The 20,686-nt window shown below is 36.7% G+C and overlaps 1 protein-coding gene across 12 annotated transcripts in view; it reads right to left on the minus strand.

Moving 5' to 3' along the window:
- PARD3 (par-3 family cell polarity regulator) overlaps positions 1-20,686 on the minus strand; it is a 656,403-nt gene that overhangs the window by 333,621 nt on the left and 302,096 nt on the right. For all 12 annotated transcript variants that reach the window (XM_034644391.1, XM_034644386.1, XM_034644392.1 and 9 more), the window contains exon 4: positions 19,222-19,400. In XM_034644391.1, coding sequence (XP_034500282.1) covers positions 19,222-19,400 — 179 coding nt within the window. The remainder of the gene's footprint in view (positions 1-19,221; positions 19,401-20,686) is intronic.

The raw sequence follows: 20,686 nt of genomic DNA on the forward strand, positions 1-20,686 counted from the left end.
AGAATCTTACATGTCCACGAAGGGAAGAATGATTGGGAGTGTGGAGAAACACAAGCACAATTTTTCTATCAAGGATCTTGGAGCTGCTACCATTGGCTAAGGACCTAGCTTCTCGATTCATCTTCCACCATTAGAGGTGAGGACTACACCAACTCTTCACTTTGAAAATGAATAATTAAACACAAAGTATTAAAAATCTATTTTGCCTTTTCAGTAGGAACTGTATTTCAGGGAAACTAACAGTGCCAATCGATGAGGGGAAGCTTGTCTTTTCAGAAGAATGCCAAGTAACGCAAACAGAATAATGAATAGATTTAGAAAAATCATCACATTCAGCTCCTAATGAAATAACTCATTCAGGCAAAGATAATCAATGGACACTATAATTGTTAGGTGAGGAGTTTACAGTGAGCTGGATGTTCATAGTGACAAAATACCACTTGCAAAGGGAAAAACAGATCTTTAAAATGAAGAGACCAGATGACACAAAATGCTCACTTTCCTTGGTATCTGGAATCCAGGATGCGACTGGTACTTTCTTTTGATTCCTTCTGAATCTCCACCATTATTCTTGTTTCCTGAAATGGCCTTTATTAGCTCCATCTACGGCCTGCTCACTCCTGTCTCCTTAGCCAACCTCAAAAAGTGTATCATTTCAAAGCCTCCCTCCCGACAACTTCTAGGCATGAGTCACCAACACTAAACTTTTCCTGAATTCACCATCTAAATTTCCAATCAGCCAAGCCAAAGATACCTCCAAATCAACAGATCCAAAATGAAACGCACTTTCTCTAACAATTCTGGAACCCTTCTGAAAAATATTCATAATGCTCTTCCCTCTTTCAACACATCTCTCATCTGAAACCAGTACAGCAGCCTTCGAACTGGAGGTTGGCTCCAGCCTTAACCTCTCCGACGATGCTCGCCACCACTTCCCACAGAGGACCGCTCTACAATGTGTGCTGGAGCACATGACCCCTGGGACAGACACCGCAAGTAGCCCACGCACGACCACCCTTGCTGTGCTACGTGCCTTTTCACCTTCACTTATGCTCTTTCGGAGCCTAGACTCCAATAACACTTCTTCTGTAATATCACTTACCATTTTTCAACACCCCATGCAATTGCTACTTTCTCTGAGAAGGATTCCCGGACTTTCAATACACATCAGAATGTCATGCTTTTTGTTACCACTATATTCTAATTTTACTTCTAATCATAGTTCTAACTTATAATTTAATTTTTTAAATTGCTATTTCCACTATTACAGTGAAGCCGAGGCAGAAGATCACCGTTCACCTTTAAACTCAAGCACTTAGCTTAGTGGCCTATACCAACGTGGGGGGCTTTTTCTTCAATATGTGTTGTACCTCCTATTTTCACATGGTTCAGAATCCCAGAATTTTCAAAGAACACTTCTACAAGTTGTTTTGAAAATTAGTAAGGGAATGCTTTCAAAAGGCATCACGAAAAACATCAGTGAAATGCATTTTCACTGAAATATAATGATTGTACTTTTAGATTTATACTACAAGATGCATAACTCTGTTACATGCCTATTTCAATTTCATGTCACACCTACAATATACAATGTCTGTGGATAATGTGATTACTTCCAATTGCATCTAAAAAGCGTGCGACATTTCTCCATTTACAACAATTACGACATGTAATTCACGTTGCAGGCCATCACAAAGTAATCATATTAAAGGAGATAAGGGCTCAAGATAAAGGAAAAAATCTGTCCTTCTGAACTCCACCTGAAAAATTCAATTTTATATTTGTAGAATCAACTTTGAGTAGTTAATAGATAAGAAAAATAAAATTGATTATGAACCCCTCATAACAAAAAAGTTTTGCTAATTCAATGTTGTTATGGTAATGTCAATAATGAATTCATACATTATTTTATAATGTATGAGAAGCTCGGTTGAAGTAACCTTAGTCATTATCAAAAAAATGAATTTCTAAAATATATTATTAATCACTATGCGGTATATACTTTACTTTGTTGATAACATCATGCAGGTCCTACTAGCATTTCACTCATGCTCTTCCTCAATCCTGACTTGATCCAAAGTTCATACAAAGACTGTAGTCCTATAAAGTTGTGATTCTGTATTTATAATGTGAGTATATCAACAAACACCATAACATGCAATATAATTTCTCCTTCACAATATATGCTTGGATATTCATGATTTCCAATTGAAATGTATACAGTAACATAATATTTTCAGCTTAAAAATATTTATTTCAGTGTAAATGATTTTAAAAACATAGTAGTCTTAAATGTAGTGATCTGAAAGGGCATCTGCACCCCAGGATTTATAGCAGCAGGGTCCACAATAGCCAAACTATGGAAAAGAGCCCAGATGTCCATCAACAGATGAATGGATAAAGAATGCGGGGTGTGTGTGTGTGTGTGTGTGTGTGTGTGTGTGTGTAATGGGATACTACTAAGCCATCAAAAAATGCGGGTGGAACTGGAGGGTATTATGCCAAGAGAAATAAGTCAATCAGAGAAAAACAATTATCATATGATCTCACTCACAGATGGAATTCAAGAAACAAAACAGGGGATCATAGGGGAAGAGAGGAAAAAATAAAACAAGATGAAATCAGAGAGGGACACAAACCATAAGAGACTCTTAATCATAGGAAACAAACTGAGGGTTGCTGGAGGTGAGGGAGGGAGGGTATGGGGTAACTGGGTGACAGACATTAAGGAGGGCATGTGATGTGATGAGCACTGGGTATGATATAAGACTGATGAATCACCAACTTCTACCTCTGAAACCAATAATACATCATACGTTAATTAATTGAATTTAAATGAAAAAAAATTAAAAAAAAATAAATAAATGCCATATCCTCTAGCAAACCCCACTACATTGTAAGATTTGGAGAAAGGACCATTTTCCTATCCCTATGATGCCCAGCACAGAGCCCTTCACAAAGTAGGTGTCCACCAAATATTTAACGTACTTAATAGATGAATGAGAAGTTAATGAGAGACCATAAAAATAAACACAAAAAAAGAATCCTTCAAAAAAAAAAAGTTCTCATTAATTAACACTGCATTGACACTGAAATATCTGAATGTCCAAAAAATCTGATGAGCATTTCTCAAAACATTCCCAAATTCACCGATCTGATTAGCAATGAATCTAAAGTTATTACCTACATGAACTTTGAGTGGGAGGCCTGATAGTGCATATTGATAAACATATTGCTTTTTTTCTTCCAAATTATATATGTTAAAGTAATTGATTTTTGAAAAGAACTTTCTCTTAGCTCATTTGTGAGTTTGCATTCTTATGTTCCCATTTTTTAAATAAAAAATAAAACTTAAAAAAAATTTAAAAACAAGGTAGAAAGGCATGGAATGTTGTACGTAATGCTGTCATTTGTTTTTGAAGGAAAAAAGTGTTTGTAACTAATAAAGTCCTTAGATGAATTAACAGCAACAAGAACAACAACAAAATACACATGGTGGTCTTACTACACCTATGCAAGATTATTTACATTTTTAATGAATCAGACTATTGTCAGCTACAAAAAAAGTCAATTTTTAAGTTAAATGTATTTGCAAAACCTGTATTTTCTAACCTAAAGAAAAAACCAAGCCAACCAAAATCTTGGCCATTAGTATTTTTGTAACAAGTTAGAGCTGTATTTGTTTTAAAAGAATTGGAGATTATGACTTTAAATCTATTTCATTCTATGATCAAATTAATGCCTCCATTCTGTATATTGGTAAACTTCAAAGTAAAAAACAGAAATCTTTTCCTTCAGACTTAACAAAAATCTGTCAGTAGTACCATATGCAAAATCCTAATGACTACCAAATTTGCTAATGACAAGAAATAATCTATATAGTAAAGCCACTCCTACTTTATCTAACAATTTTTGTAAGAAAAATACCATAAGGAATTACTCTCCTTTTTTTTTAATTACAATTTTAATCCTTCACTCATGAGGCTGTCCCAAACAGCCATTCAGCTTTGCTTTCCCTCTTGCCAGAAAAAAACAGATGTTCCTGCTGTGATCAGGGATTTTCCTTATCATCTAAATGTACTGCCATATCATCAGGTGTCAAAAAGCCACCAAGGCTGAGAAATGCATATTAATTTGCTGCTCCCTGGTAGCCGTACCCTGGTTATGCAGTAAATCTCTTCCAGGATAGGGAAAGTAACTGTCCTCTCTCCCCCATCACCCCTCCCCAAGCCAATTACAATTCAATAAAAGGAAACCACACAGAACCCACCCAATGCCTTGGGATAGAAGCTTATTCCTGGCATACTAAGCTGCAACTCCAAGGCTTTATCTCTCAGAAACAGCTAGTTAGCTGATGGTCAGATTCCTTGGCAAGCCTACATCCCTACATTGCAGAAATATAGGAAGAGTTCATGAACATAACAGAAGTACCAGATATTTCTGTTATCATAAGAAACCCAACTATAGTTCTACTCTTTTTCAATGCAAAAATTCCAAACACCTTTTTAAAAACCATTAGGAATTGTGTCGTATTTTGACACCCTGAAGGTTCAAAGCATATAAATTTAACTTTTGCACCCTCTATGCATCCTATGGTTTCAAATATTCCCATGCAGTTTTCAGATTTTAAGTTTACAATTATTTTTCAACTCTGCAATTCTAGTCAAAGAGAACTCAATTTTCTGATTTATCATTTCCCCAAGAAATGATAAAGCAGACACAAAAGAAACTATTTTCAGGATCTGTAACCTGAAATTGTAAGACTGAAGTGAAATTAGTAATTATGGCTTAGAATTTTTTTTTTAGTTACATGAAGCTTGCTAAAATCATCAGTAATCATATTGTTGATTCAATGTAACAGACACATTCCGGTCTCTGTGGCTAGAGTTCACCTTGTGTGCCTCCTGATGGCTACAGCAGAACGTGACCTTGGAAGCAATGCCAAGGCTAAAACGTCGCAGAAGGTAACAACCATAAAATGGTCTGTAAATAGGATTTTTGTCAATGGTACTTTTCTGACCTTTAAATTGTCCTCTAGTTAATAAATGAGAAAAGAAAAGAGAGAGAGAGATGTGGGGGGAATAAACTGACTCACACAAAAAATTATAGATTCAATAACCAACCTGTAAATGAAGGCAGCAGGTTTGACAGTCCCTATGCATTTAGACCAACTACATGCCTATTAATGTATTTTTTTAAATAAAGAAACACACGATTTTATTCCAAACACAGTATTATCATCACTTACCCTAGACACATGGCTATTTTGAAGTGTAATGAACTGAAAAGGCTTTATTTGAAATCCATGGTGACCAATATCCTACATGGAATGCCCCAATGTTGCTGATCTGAGGTCAAGCAAATTCATCCCATTAGCTAAGCCCATATTATCTATAATTCCTGCATATTTAAATACCGTTATATAGATATATATATATAAATATATATATAAATATGTATCTCCCCTACTTTCCTTTCGGGTAATTGCTTTCTTCCACATTCTTAATTATTAATGAGAGGGCTAAAAGAGATAAAAGAGTTTGTATTTATAAATTTGTTCTTACTTCTGAACAGAACTATGACAAGACAAAGAGGAAATTCTAACATCCATACATTTCTGTCAAAATTCTCCTAGTAGACTACGTATTAGTGATAGTCTACTGAAGTGTGGTACAATTTGTGGTGAGACATCGATTATACGGACATTGTAACTTTTTAAAAATTTAAAAATCAAAAAAATCAAAATGCAGAGATTCTGAATGCCAAAACATTTATTAGAGCACCTCTGTAGCTCAGATTTCATTAATACATATTTTATTTTTAAATCTCTATTTTAATTTTCATCCTAAACTGAGTTTAAATTTTGAACAGGAATTAGTAGCAAAAACTGAAAATAATTTATCCAAGCACATTTTATTTTTACTAATGTACAAAATCAAATCTCCTATAATGTCCCTCAAATTTTATTAGTTTTTTTCCTTTGAAACATTAAAGGTACATAGTTCTTGAAACTCATTCTGACCTGAAAAATCTTAACAATAACTCATGTCTTTTCCAGTCTTTACAACATGTATTCAGTAACTTCTAGATCACAGAATTACATTTAGATCAGTGGGACACTCAAGAATGCTGAATATGCCAGGGGAAAAAATTGTTTGGAACTCTCTACAGAAAGTACAAACTTGAAAATTATGATTAATTTGCAAGCAAGTTTCTTGTCACATAGCAAATCCTTCTGGTTGATATGCTGACAAAACCAGAAGTACAATATTTTAGCTTTACCTCATAATCTGCAACTGGCCAATACCTCAGTAACTGTTGTAATATCAGATAAGAAAAATAACCCCCAGGGCATGGATCTGCACCAGCTTGAACATAAAGGGATCTGATATAAAAAACGGGCTGGCCAAATATCTCACAGAGATACAGGTCAACTTATAAAGGCTGTGACATTTCCAGAGGTGATCGTGAGGGCACAGATTTCTCTGAAGCCACCAGATCTGGTCATGGAGCACACAAGGAAACCTAAGAGGAAAAAGATCAGCAAAACTCAGCCTCATTCAGGTTATTTATTTGAGCCAACTTCTTCTGTTTTTTTTTTTTTTTAATCCATCTCAACATTTTTCAGAATGCCATGAAAAACGTTAGATACAGAATTTTTAAATCTGGAAGGAGAAAGTGAGAGAACATCCAGCTTAACCTCTTACTACTTAAAAAAAAAAAGAAACAGAGGTTGAGAGAAGTTAGAACAAACGCTCTGTGGAGATGAGGACAACTAACCAGTTCCCATGGTCATATCCACCCATTTCAATGCCCAGTGTCTGAGTCTTGAGAATTCTAACCCTCAGTCTTGTTCTAACCAGGAACCGTGGGTTACCTGGTCATGATTGATAATTTCTGATAGCCAGCCAGTCCTACACAATGACCCCCTCCCAACAGAAAAGTATCTCCTGAGTTCTCGCATATAAATTAGGGTGAAGCCATTATATAATCTTGAATCACAAATTATATTTCCATGAGAGATGGTTGGCTCATTGATAAGCAGTGCATAGTCTCAGGAATAATTAGGAGTAAAATGTTTGGGGTGCCTGGGTGGCTCAGTCGTTAAGCATCTGCCTTCATCTCAGGGTGTGATCCTGGATCCCTGGGATCGAGCCCCACATCAGGCTCCTCCGCTATGAGCCTGCTTCTTCCTCTCCCACTCCCCCTGCTTGTGTTCCCTTTCTCGTTGGCTGCCTCTCTCTCTGTCAAATAAATAAATAAAATCTTTAAAAAAAAAAAAAGGAGTAAAATGTTTGCTTTAAAATGGTTTTTAACGGGGGCGCCTGGGTGGCTCAGTCCCTTAAGTGACTGACTCTTGGTTTCAGCTCAGGCTGCGATCTCATAGGTCTTAACATAGAGCGCATGCCAGGCTCCATGCTCAGCAGGGAGTCTGCTAAGGCTTCTCTCCCTCTGCACCCCTGCCCCTGCATGCTCAGGCATGCACACTCCCTCCTTCTAAATAAATAAATAAATAAATAAATAAATAAATAAATAAATAAATAAATAAATAAATCTTTTAAAAAACACTTTTTAAATGGTTTTAAATTAAAACAGTCTCTTTCCAGGTATAACTGGGATTATCTCCTTTGTCCTATGAAAACATCCATAAGAGCACAGGGAGAAGGTAGCCTGGGAGGATAGTTTAATATTTTCCAAATTACAAAAACATTATCTCCATCTGGATTCTGAAGAACTAAAGAAAAGAACTAAAAGGGAAGCAGTAGTAACAGGAGCTCCCATTTTATTTCTTGGACAGTACTTTATAAAAACCAACATAACCGGGGCACCTGGGTGGCTCAGTCAGTTAAGTGTCAGACTAGACTTCCACTCATGATATCAGGGTTGTGGGATCGAGCCCCCATCCAGCTCTACACTGGGCATGAAGCCTGCTTGGGATTCACATTCTCTCTCTCTCTTAGAAAAAAAAAAAAAAAAAAAAAGGCCACCCAATTGCCACATGGCCATAAGCATTCCACAATCACCAAGTGTAAGGAGTAGAGAAAACGGACCACCATTTTTTACCCTGCTCTTTCAACAAAGGCAAGTGTATGAGAAAAAAATAAAATATAAATATTTCAGATCAGGTTCCATTTTGAAGAGCCTGGCTCGTTTTCCAAAACTACAATAAAAATGAAAAGCAATGTTTGACTAATGCTGCTTGACTCTGAAAACCAAATTCAAATCTGAAACGATTTTAAAACCTTTTAGAAAGTGCTACATATTTCTTATTTTGACAGAAAGAAATACCTATCCACATTTCATTTTCTTTCAAAAAACATGTAACTCTAAACGCTTGTAACTCCAAACTAAAATTATAAATAACAATAGCATTTTGCATCAGGAGCAATTCGTACAACACCAAGAGAAGAAGGAAACGGATGCCAGGGAATGAAAGAGAAAAAGTAAAATACTTACATTAGTTGCCTGAATCCAAAATACCTACAGTCTTACACATTATCTAAATGTGCAACATAAATCTTTTATATTTACCTAAATGTTTTTCACCTTAATTTAAAAGCAATATATCTATATTCAAAGAAATCACTAAAATTTGAAAATCAAGATACTTGTACCATATATAACTAGCCCGCCAATGTAAATATTAGCACTTCCTTCTTATATTTTTCAGTCCACAATCATAACTTCAATGAACTGGGTAGATCGGCAAAACAACTGAGTAATTTCTGCACAAGTCCCTAGGTACAGCAGACAATTTGACTTTTCTTACAGTTTTCCCCTTAATTGTGAAATTGCCTCCTCAGGTAAATCATCTCCACAGATTTTTGAAAATGTAGAAAAATTATTTTCACTTATCATAATCCCATCCTAGTTATGCTTCTCATACAACCATAATGACTTTTCTGGAGAATTCCATCTCCACACGAAAAGCATTTACCATAAAGAAATTGATAGCTCAAACTTCTAAAGAATTAAGTCCTTCTCTCCAACCCCATCAGCAGAAAAAACATGTCCTCTAAGATGGATATTAATTTCCAAGGAATCTATTTTTTAATAACAATTTTTCTATTTTTGTCCCCAAATTATAACTGAAAATCGTAACTTTAGAAAACATGATTCAAGAAAATTTGGAGTAATTCCTGTTGAAACCCCCCTCCTCTGTCCCCCACCAAAAACCTTAACAATCTGAATAAAGTGACAACAAAACAGCTGTTGCACCATGATGTCTCAACGAAATTTAAAGACACAAGTGGGAGTACCCAGCCATGAGAATGCAGCAGGTTTAAAACTGGTAAGCACTTCTCAAATTCAGTCTTGTCACAAGGAAGGGCACCAACCATCAATCAGTATTTAATAAAATCAGTTGAAAAGCTTTCCTTATAACTCATTTCCAAAGAGAAAAATACATCTCAGGGAATGACCAGGTATGCCCAAGGGCTCACAGACACCTGCGGCTGAGTCCTGGTTCCACACATTCCAGGCACGTGCACACGAACTGCTATCTCTGATTCCAGCACAAAATGTGGGTGACACAATGTGCCTTGTAAAGCTGGTTTTAAAAAACTTCTTGTGATAGGAAAATTTAGATTAACTGAAAAGTTACAAAGATAATACACAGAGTTCCTACCCACTCTTCACCCAGCTTCCTCCAATGTTAACATCTTACATAACCTTGTTATAGTTGTCCAAACTAAGAAACCAACACAGACACAATACTATTAACCACACTAAAGGATGTATTTGCAATCCATCCGTTCCCCCCACCCCCAATAATGTCCTTGTTTCATGCCAGGATCCCAAATTGTATTAAATCCTCACATGCCCTTAATCACCTTTGACCTGGGACAGTTTTTCAGTCTTTCCTAGTTTTTTATGATCACGATATTCTTGAAGAATACTGGTGAGGTACCTCATAGAATGTCCCTCAGTTTTGGTTTGTCCTGAGATTCCTCAGAATTAAACTAAAGTTATGAGTTTTGGGGAAAACTCTGCTGAGGTGAAATGCCCATCCCATCACACCATCTCAAGGGTTCACACCATCGCCATGACTTATCATCAGTGATATTCGTCTCCATCACTTGGTTAAGGGGAGTCTGTCACTTCTCCACTGTAAAGTTAGTATTTTTCACATTCCCTCCTCTCTTCTTTGGAAACAAATATTAAATACAGCCAATTCTCAAGAGGAGGGGAGTTAAGCTCCCCACCTTCTGAAGAGGGGGACATATTACTTATACTATGCAAAATTCTTCTGTAAGAAAATGTGTCCCTTTTCTCCCATTTACTTTTTATTTAATCATTTATTAGCATCAGTATAGTCTTATGGATATTTATTTTGGTCTTTGGATTATAATCCAACTATATCATTATTTATTTTGCTGTCATTAATGCACACAAAATATCAAGAAGAGGGCCAAATATACAAGTTCTCAATAAAAATAATATCAATCACAAGGATTAGAGAAAATAGACGAACACAAAAAATTCTTCTAAAAAGGGACAGAAATGGATATCAGTTAACAAATCAGATTATTAGTACAGATATTCATGACGCCAGCATATGTTTACTTAAGACTAAGATGTTAAGAACTTGGTGAGGTTTCAAAAAAATATGCCAGTTCTAATAATAAACACGTTCATTATTCTTATATTCATGTCTTAATTGCATAATAGAAAGATTAAGAGGAGATAAAAATGAAAAGGTTATTGTGAAATATTTTACAGTTTAAATCATTCAACTAAATGAACACTGGGCAGGGGGCCCTGGGTGGCTCAGTCAGTTAAGTGTCCGACTCTTGATTTTGGCTCAGGTCATGATGTCAGGGTCATGGATCAGCCATGCATCAGCTCTGTGCTCAACACAGAGTCTGCTTGGGATTCTCTCCTTCCCTCTCTCTCTGCCCCTCCCCCTGCTCACACAGGCATGAAGGCACGTATGCTCTCTTTCTAAATAAATAAACAAAATCTTTAAAAAATAAATTTTTTTAAATAATTGGGCAATTTATAAAGTCTGTAAGCATTTTGGGATGTGGGCAGGATACTTGCCAAAAGCACAGAATTTGAAACTGCAAAATCTAGACTCACATCACAACTTTATCACTTAACAGCTGGTTTAACTATTAGGTGATCTATCTACTCTTGAAGTTTTACCTCTTCATCAATAAAATGGGAACACCAACAATACTTAAACAGTAGAGGGGGATTAAATGAGAGATAACATGTAACACACCAAGCACAGAGTGTGGCAAGGAGTCCTCAAAACAACTTGGCTACGATTACGTGAAAATACCAAAAACCTCAAAAACAGATAGTTTAGAGATGAGATAGATGGAAACCACTTCTACCCCCAGACTGTAAAAAACCTTAACTGAATTGCACTTCTCCAAAGGCAGACAGGAACACAAGGGCACCTGGAATCCCTGCAAATTAAAACCCAGGCTGCCAAAGCAGCGAGAACGCAAGCAGCAGGTGGCTCTGGTCCTGAGCAGTGCCATCTTCGACTTTTCTTGTTAACAACAGGACATAAGTTGACTACATCTGACTTTGTGACTTGAAGGAAGTAGGTTTATAAGCTAAAGTATCAAAAATTAAGAACAAAAACCAAGTTAAAAAAATAAAATGAGGCCAAAAAAAAATTTTTTTAAAGATTTTATTTATTTATTTGACAGAGAGAGACAGCCAGCGAGAGAGGGAACACAAGCAGGGGAAATGGGAGAGGAAGAAGGAGGCTCCCAGTGGAGGAGCCCGATGCGGGACTCGATCCCAGAACGCCGGGATCACGCCCTGAGCCAAAGGCACGCGCTTAATGACTGAGCCACCCAGGCACCCCCTGGGCCAAAATATTTTTAAGTGTATAAAAACCATGCAAATGTTTGTTCAATATAATTCAATCAATGTCATTTCCCAGTGCTCTCCCCCCCAAGTCAAGAAAAACAGGTGTAGCATACTTATTTCCCTCTCTACTCTATGGAACTTTGAGGGTGCCCAATAAAGATTTTGACATTACTCTGGTTTGTATTTCTGGAATGGTTTGTGAACGCTAAAAATACCACATCCAGGCTCAAAAATTTTCTCAATAGCACCTTAGGATTTTATAACTTTGAACACAAATTATAATATTCAAAGCAAGTGAAGACAGATTATATCCCTACACGTGGCACAGAAATAGATGAGACTAGGTTATTAACAACTCCGACTAGGTGAGCTTGGCAGTTGAAGCTGGCCTATTGTAGAAATGATTATAACCATCATTTACTAAAAGCACACAACTGTACTGCAATCAAATGAAGATCTTTTAATATGCAAAATAGAAGGGTGAAATTTATAGTTTCAGAGGCCTTTAAGGGGAAATATAAATGTTGCAGCAGAATAGTCTAACATCTAAGTCTCAGCTGGATCTCCCTTGAAGCTAATGCCCCAGAAAATTAAACACAGCTATAGGTCTCTCACAGAGGAAACATGTGGTTTTAGGGAATGATCTCAGCTCATCCTTTGAGGTTTTTAGATGATTACTGTAACTAGCTAACATCTATGATTGGCTCATAAATAACAAAAGATAGACAACGTTTTTCAACAGCCAACTGGTCAAACATACTAGCTTAAAAATAAAATAGCATACTCAAATTAACCAGTATACTGGCCTTATCCCTTAGAAAGCATAAAAGAGAAGCAGAGCCTCAGAAACCAAATGGCTGTGAAGGGGATAAGGAAGCAAACAAATAAATAAACACAGACTACAACTCTATAAAGAATGAATGAATGAATGAATGAATGAGCAAGAAATCGGCTATTTTAGAGTACCATGAAGTAGGAGCCAACGTTAACTGCTAATATACTGTCAACATAGCAACTGCCAAAGTTTTCTGACTGAATAAAACAAGGCGTAGGCAGGGGCGCCTGGGTGGCACAGCGGTTAAGCGTCTGCCTTCAGCTCAGGGCGTGATCCCGGCGTTATGGGATCGAGCCCCACGTCAGGCTCCTCCGCTATGAGCCTGCTTCTTCCTCTCCCATTCCCCCTGCTTGTGTTCCCTCTCTCGCTGGCTGTCTCTCTCTCTCTGTCAAATAAATAAAATAAAAAATCTTAAAAAAAAAAAAACAAGGAGTAGGCATTTTCTGGAAGTTCCGTGTGTCTGAATTAGCTCTGGTGACTTCACACATGATAATGGGAATATGGTGTCTTGACCTGATGTATTCAAACGCACTTTAAACAAGGACTGGGGGTGGAGGACAATATGCCAAGGAACAATATACAGATACATTATTTGTATCATAGCTTCTATTTAGAAAAGATATGTCCTATTCTAGTTTGACATTGACAGGATAGGATCCAATATCTCAGCAGGTTGTTATACTACACTTATTTAAAACTCAAAAAACCTCATTTTAATTGATTTTCAATTGAAACAGATAAATTTAGGGGCGTCTGGGTGGCTCAGTCATTAAGCATCTGCCTTCAGCTCAGGTCATGATCCCAGGGTCCTGCGATCGAGTCCCGCACTGGGCTCCCTGCTCAGTGGGAAGCCTGCCTCTCTCTCTCCCACTCCCCCTGCTGGTGTCCCCCCCCCACCATCTCAAATAAATAAATAAAATCTTTTTTAAAAAATGATAAATTTGAGAAATTTAAGTGTGAGAAGTGAAACATTACAAAACCAAATATGGTAAACATTCCAGATTTTATTCTGCTATGATAGAAAAATTAGCCTAAAAAGAAGACATCTCAAAATAATCATAATACTTTTTTTTTTTTTAAAGATTTTATTTATTTATTTGACAGAGATAGAGACAGCTAGCGAGAGAGGGAACACAAGCAGGGGGAGTGGGAGAGGAAGAAGCAGGCTCATAGTAGAGGAGCCTGATGGGGCTCGATCCCGTAACGTCGGGATCACGCCCTGAGCCGAAGGCAGACGCTTAACCGCTGTGCCACCCAGGCGCCCCAATAATCATAATACTCTTATATACCCTCCCTTAACAGGCAAACAAACACACTTTTCCTTTTCAGCTGGACTTCAGTTCTCAAAAAAAAGACTGTGCCCTGAAATCAGTAAAGCAGCTTAAAATAAACACACAAATCTCCTGAAGTGGGTAAATGAATCCATTGTTACAAGTGTATATCGTCTTTTCAAAGTTCACAGGTGATTCTGATGCAGAGCCAAACGGGAGCCATTAAACTATACAGTAAGACAGTAAGTTCCAGAACACTGGAACAGTACCACTTGCTTCTTTGTTTTCTTTATCCTCCCCCTCATCCCATTGCTCACTCCATCTGGGACTTCTCACAGTGCTTTATACAACATAAGTACTTTACACTTTATTAGTCATGAACTTACGAGAAACAATTATCAGTAGCTTTAAAAAATATTCATTTCCTTGGTCAAGTAAGTCTACTTCAGGAATCTGTTCTAAGAAAATAATCAGAGATGTCAACATAAATTAATATATAAGGATCTTTTCTGAAGGGTACTTTTAAAGGTTACTTATTAGAGCAAAAAAATTGGCAAAGTATAAATGTCAAGCAACAGGAAAATCACCAAATAAAATGAATAAACCAACTACAAAAAAAATCAGTACATAAAAGAACATTAGGCAAGCTATCTATATTTATGAGACATGGGAAAATGCTCTCAGTATAAGACAAAATTGGGGAAAAGTCAGGAAATTAAAATATACTCATTGGATGATTCCCCACTGGTAATAAGGACGGCCACCAGATATACAGAGCTATGCTCCAGAGTCCCAACTTAATACACCCAACTGTCAATACTACTCATCTACACAATTCCAAATTACTTACTTGCTTCTTTATACTTTTCATTACTTTATAAATGCAAAGAGCAAATAGCATTATAAGAAAAAGACTATTTGGGGAATCTTAAAATATACTACAGAAATGTTGATGTAAATATTTTTCTAAAGTTAGAAGAAAGATCTCATAACTCTAATAATGAACAGAAGAGAGATGACAAAGACATAATTAAGACAGCAACTCTTCCAAGAGCTTGTATATATGAGGAGTATTGGAAAGATACCAAACATGTCAAACAACTAAATCAAAGAGAAATAACAAATCCAGAGTGTCAGAAATAGTCTAAGGTCTCTTTTTAAGGACTTTTAAAAATAATAATTTACAAGATACTGATGCTAATATGTTCTCTTATCCCTTTCTTCCCCTTACCGTAACAGGTTAAGATATGTTCTTAATGCTACCTTTGTTTTTATCTACCCATGTAAATTTTATTTGGTGGCGTGGGGGAAGGCAGCAGTGAAACGGGCAGATAGCTTAGAAAAGCAACAGCTCCTGGTCTTTGGGGGAAAGGAAAAATGGTTTACAACCAATGCACAATGAAATAATGCACAGACTTTATCCTTGAAACTTCATGGTTGGCTGATTCTGATAAGTGCCTCATTACATTGTTCTTGATGGAATGAATCAAATGCTCTCCACATACTAGTTAGACTTTATTTGCAGGGACAATGACTTAATAAGGATGACCAAAGAGGTGGCAAAATGATTTAAGTGTTCACACTGATTGAAATACTCTTTCCCAAGATGAAATATTAAGCACGTGTAAAATCTCAAATGAAAATACATTTTCTAGCAATATATTTTCCATACTAAGTGTGAGCAAAATGTTCTCTAAGAGAGTTGAAAAAGGCAGTCAGCCACAAAATGCCGGGCAACAGGAGTGAGTCAATGTTCCAAAGAACTTTTTAAAAAGCCAAGACTCTCTTCTATTCTACATCTCACTTCCAAATTAAAGAATGAAGAACTGTACGAAATCCAGAACAGACCCCTTGGTCTCTCCAAGCTCTCACCTGGTTTAGTTGCACCAAAATCTGTCTCTACTGCCCTCTAACTTTAATAGTGGAATGACTACATTAACTAGGAAGACCCTACCTCTCATCTTGGTTTTGAGCCACAGGAGCGAGTTCAACGTGGTAGTGTTCTAACATACCTGAATGGAACTGCCTCATTCAGAAATAAGAGATTTCAACTGATTCGTGACATTATTCCAAAACTGATTGGTGACATTATTCCAAAACTGTTTGTTTAGCTTATCAACTTAGAAGAACAGAGGTCACTTAACTATGCTGATGAGTTTACACTTAACTATGTTGATGAGTTATACCAGAATGTCAACTTAATTTTAACTATTAGAGATCAATGCATCACAAGACTATGAATCCTAAACTCCTTTATTTCCATGCATTATACAGAAAACCTAAACCACTGCATACTCATAAAAATGTATAACATCTTGAAATTGCCCAGCACAGGCAAGCTCTCATGGCCTCAAAAGAAGGAAATCAAGTTAATACTGATCAGCAAGTATACTTTCCTCCAAGCACCCGTTCTGAATACTGAAAATACAGGGAGTCGTTTTATAAATGAAAATAAGGTAGCACTTAGTCAGATATACACATAGAAAAAAGAAAATCTCTCAGATTTTAACACAAACAGATTAAAATTTTGACAGCAAGGTTCAGAAATAGGTACCTGAAAAGTAAAGCCGAAGATAATTCAAAGGACAAATTCATTACCCATTACCCTTTATGTGCATTGTATGTGAACATGATTTCACCTAACGATACGTATGTAAATCAAGATCTTTCCTATGAGAAAGTGGGCATTTGCTTACATTACATACTGTTCCACATAGGAAAAAGCTTATTGAATGGATAACCATTTCTAAAACAAAACTACATTCAAATTTGTCTCACAACACGTAGATTTATAAGGTGCAAAAAATGAAAATATTATAAATGTCCAACAATAAGAGATAAAGTATATTCTACAGTGAGATACTCTGCATCCATTAAAAATATTTTTCAGGGGGGCGCCTGGGTGGCTCAGTCAGTTAAGCATCTGACTCTTGATTTTGGTTCAGATCACAATCTCTGGGTTGTGAGACTGAGCCCCAAGTCAGGCTCCACACTGGGCCCAGAGCCTATTTTAGATCCCCTCTCGCTCTCCTTCTGTCCCCCCCACCGAGCTAAATATATATATATTTTATATTTTTATATTTTTATTTATACATACATATATTTATTGGACTATATGTATTTATTAGACTATATATATATATATAGTCCAATAAAATTCACACCAGGGGAAATCCCTATGATATGAAAAAAGGTAGAAATAATAAGCATGCAAATACGTTGACATGGTATGACTCCAACTCTGTGTGTGTGTGTGTGTGTGTGTGTGTATGTGTGCCTATTCCTTATTATCTTAATACCAGGTGTTGCTGAATTTTAGCATTATAAATAATAAATTTTCTATTGTACTAGGTTCCCAAATGTTTTACAATGATAGATGTATGCTATTTAGAACAAAGAGTCAATGAGGTGACTAATTGGCAGTGCACATCACGGGCCTCTGGTAGTGTGCCTCCCTCTGCTGCAGCTAGAAGGCTAAGTCCATTTCCAAAACCTCCCCTACAGGTCAGGATCTGGAGGCAAGCAGCATTCTGCACATCTAGATATGAGAGCCTGACATTTTGGTGACGGTTGTGGAAGAGGGAATTGTCCTGGGCTGTTGTTAGGGGCAAGCCTGGCAATGGAGAGGATGGAGTTTTCTGAGGCATTTCTGGGTTCAGTTCCCAGCTTCACAAGCGACAAGAGACAGGGTGCTACCATCAGCTACCATCAGCTGGGCGGATGCAGGGAAAGGGTCCCAGGTGACTTCTTTCCCGGGCAACTGTGCAGTACTGCACGTCCAGAAAGTCCTTGAAGAGGTCCGGCCTACAGCCTGCTCTTCAAGCTCTTCCAGCAATTTTCTGAGACTCCAACTCACAGTATTAAGTCCTCTTATGTTGAAAATAGCCACTGCGGTTCTGTTCTTTGCAACTGAAACTGACTCATCCAGGATGTTGAAGGAATTAAAAAGAAAACCCTGATTACCTCAATGACTTCTGACCCACTACTCTTAAACCATGTGAAAACCTTTTTAATAATGCATCTTTTTTAAAACTGCCAACTTGACTTGTTTACACACTTCTAAATACCCCTGTGAATCAAATCTATTCTGAACACAAATTAAATGTCAGGAGGCTTATTCATAAATCGGATTCGGCTTCTTTGGGTGGTTTATTTCATGATCAAGCACTCTAAAATTTCAAGCTAATCTCCATGAGAAGATACTCCAGTTTGATTCCTCATCAAATACATAATGAAATATTTCAGAAAAGTGAGCCTAACAGTTAAACTCCTAATCCAAAAAATCAGAGACTCAGCGCACTGTTTTCTTCTGGTAGATTCTTCTCAGCTACGGTATCTAGATGCTCAGTGTATTTTTTTTTCCTTAAATGCACTACTACAGATGAGTGTTAGAAATACAAGTAAAAAATTTTAAAACAGGTAATTTCACATAAATGCAAAGGATAAATCAAATATCAAGCTGTATTCACTTTAATATTAATATGTAATTAGTATAGTTCGACATAACTTGCTGCTCAATTAATGTCTGCATTGAAAAAAATATTAATTCATTCAATAGACGTTTACTCAGACTCTATAGACTCAGCAGTGAAAAGGACAAACAGGGCTTAAAGCTCACTGAGTGAAAGATTAGAGGTGTAACAGCATGGGATGAAAAGGGCTCCACAGGAATACATAACAAAGAGCATTAAGAAACAAACTGAAAAAACAGAATAAAGTTTATTTTTTTAGACTAAATAAATTAGGTCATGGACTGATATAAATTAGCTCCAAGAAGAAAATGTTATTAAGACTAGGCGGTACACTTCCTTTCTCTAGGAAGACAAATATCAATAGAGTGGTTAGACTATGGATTCTGCTTTTGCCCTTAAAAACCCATACTGCTATAATTTCGTTAATGTACCTCATGAACCAGTATGAATATCTGCTTATACATGTGTAAAATATCTTTGCAGGGACATGCAAAAGGCTAATAAGGGGACTGCCCCTGAAGAGAAACAGGGTGACTAGGAGACAAAGTAGAAAAGGTACTTTACATGTACATATTTCATGTCAAAAGTTTTCATTTTTAATCATAAATATATTATCTATTCAAAAAATGGAGACATAAATAAATAGAGAGCATGAATTTTATCATAAAATGCAAGGGCAACATAAAACAGGAAGCCATCTCAACTTTGCCCTAGAAGTTGACAGACACACACACGCACCAGAAGCGAAGAACTCAGTCAGCAGCTGACACTCATCACTGATACAAAGAAGACACGAAATAGAAATGGTTACCTTCCTGTCACAGGTTTTAGGGCTACCAGCAGTGTTTTGCTTAAGGAAGCCAGCTGTTGTTGACCAGCGTGTGGGGTTTTTCCGTGAAGGCTCTTCAGAAGAAAAATTATTATCACTAATGGAAGTTGAAAGGCCAATTAAAGCTGGGTCACTGCTTCGTCGGACATGAAGAGGCATATCTATAAATACAAAAAAGCATTACATTTTTTAAAAAGTAACTACTGTCTGAAGACTACATATTAGGACACAAGGTAGTGAAATCCAAAAGATTAAAGAATAGAGTAACACCTTTACGGTGACAGTGGGTCATCATTCTGAATAGAAATTCCATTAGTTCCTTTAAAACACTTCATGGGAAAAGAAACGTAGCATGTGTGGGAGAATCCGCTCCGGAGTCAGACCGCTCAGGCTCATATTCGTGCTTCACCCACTTATTATCTGTGCGGTTCTGGGCAAGATGCCTAACTACACTCTGCTTCTAGTCTCTTCCTACACTAAAGGCAATAACCAGTCCTTCTTCCATAAGGGTATCTTGAGAACTAAGCGAGATGAAGTGCTTAAAACAGTACCTGACACTCAGCGTATACTCAATACGGAGTAACAATAATAACCATTGCCACTGCTATTATCCCAATATTTTTAAATAAAATATCATACGGGGTGCCTGGGTGGCACAGCTGATTCAGCGTTGGACTTTCAGTTTCAGCTCAGGTCGTGATCTCAGGGTTGTGAGATCAAGCCCCACTCCACTGAGCGGGGAGTCAGCTTGAGATTCTCTCTCCCTCTGCCCCTAGGGCGTGTGTACTCTTTCTCAAATAAATAAATCTTTAAAAATATATATATCATACATATTCTAAAATATAAATAATGATGTGACCATGGAAAAAATTTACCTAACTTTTAACCATATCAGGATTAAAAATACACAATCTAAACTGTTTGGCTCCTCGATAAAAGAATTCTGTTAAATAAGATAATTATTTTGTTCAAAGAAGTACTATCAGAAAATGTAAAACACAAACACATTTCCTATCCTTAAGATAATGAAAATCTTGAAAGTAATATGCTAATATGCTAATATGCAGGCAGTATCTGGCATATACTCACATACACAATTACATGAAAGACAGTGTTTCAGCAACTGTATTCACATAAAAGAGGGGTCTGTTTGCAACTGCTAGAACACAATCATTAACAAACTCAGGTTAATATTTGTATCTATAGTACTGAGAACACCTTAGCAGATACAATCGTTGGTATAGCAGAGAAGAAACAGCTATAAAACCAGAGAGAAGAGCAAAAGCACAGGAGTCTATAACACTGGGAATCAAAACAAAAACTCCACTCATCAACTAAGGAAAATCAATCAAAACGATAATAAATATAAGACAAAAAAATTATGTTAGAGATAATCTGTTTTCAAAAAACTAGAATGCAAGGTAAATATTTATAAAAAGTCTCTAAC

Source organism: Ailuropoda melanoleuca, chromosome 15 (assembly GCF_002007445.2).
Source record: "Ailuropoda melanoleuca isolate Jingjing chromosome 15, ASM200744v2, whole genome shotgun sequence".
Lineage (NCBI taxonomy): Eukaryota > Metazoa > Chordata > Mammalia > Carnivora > Ursidae > Ailuropoda > Ailuropoda melanoleuca.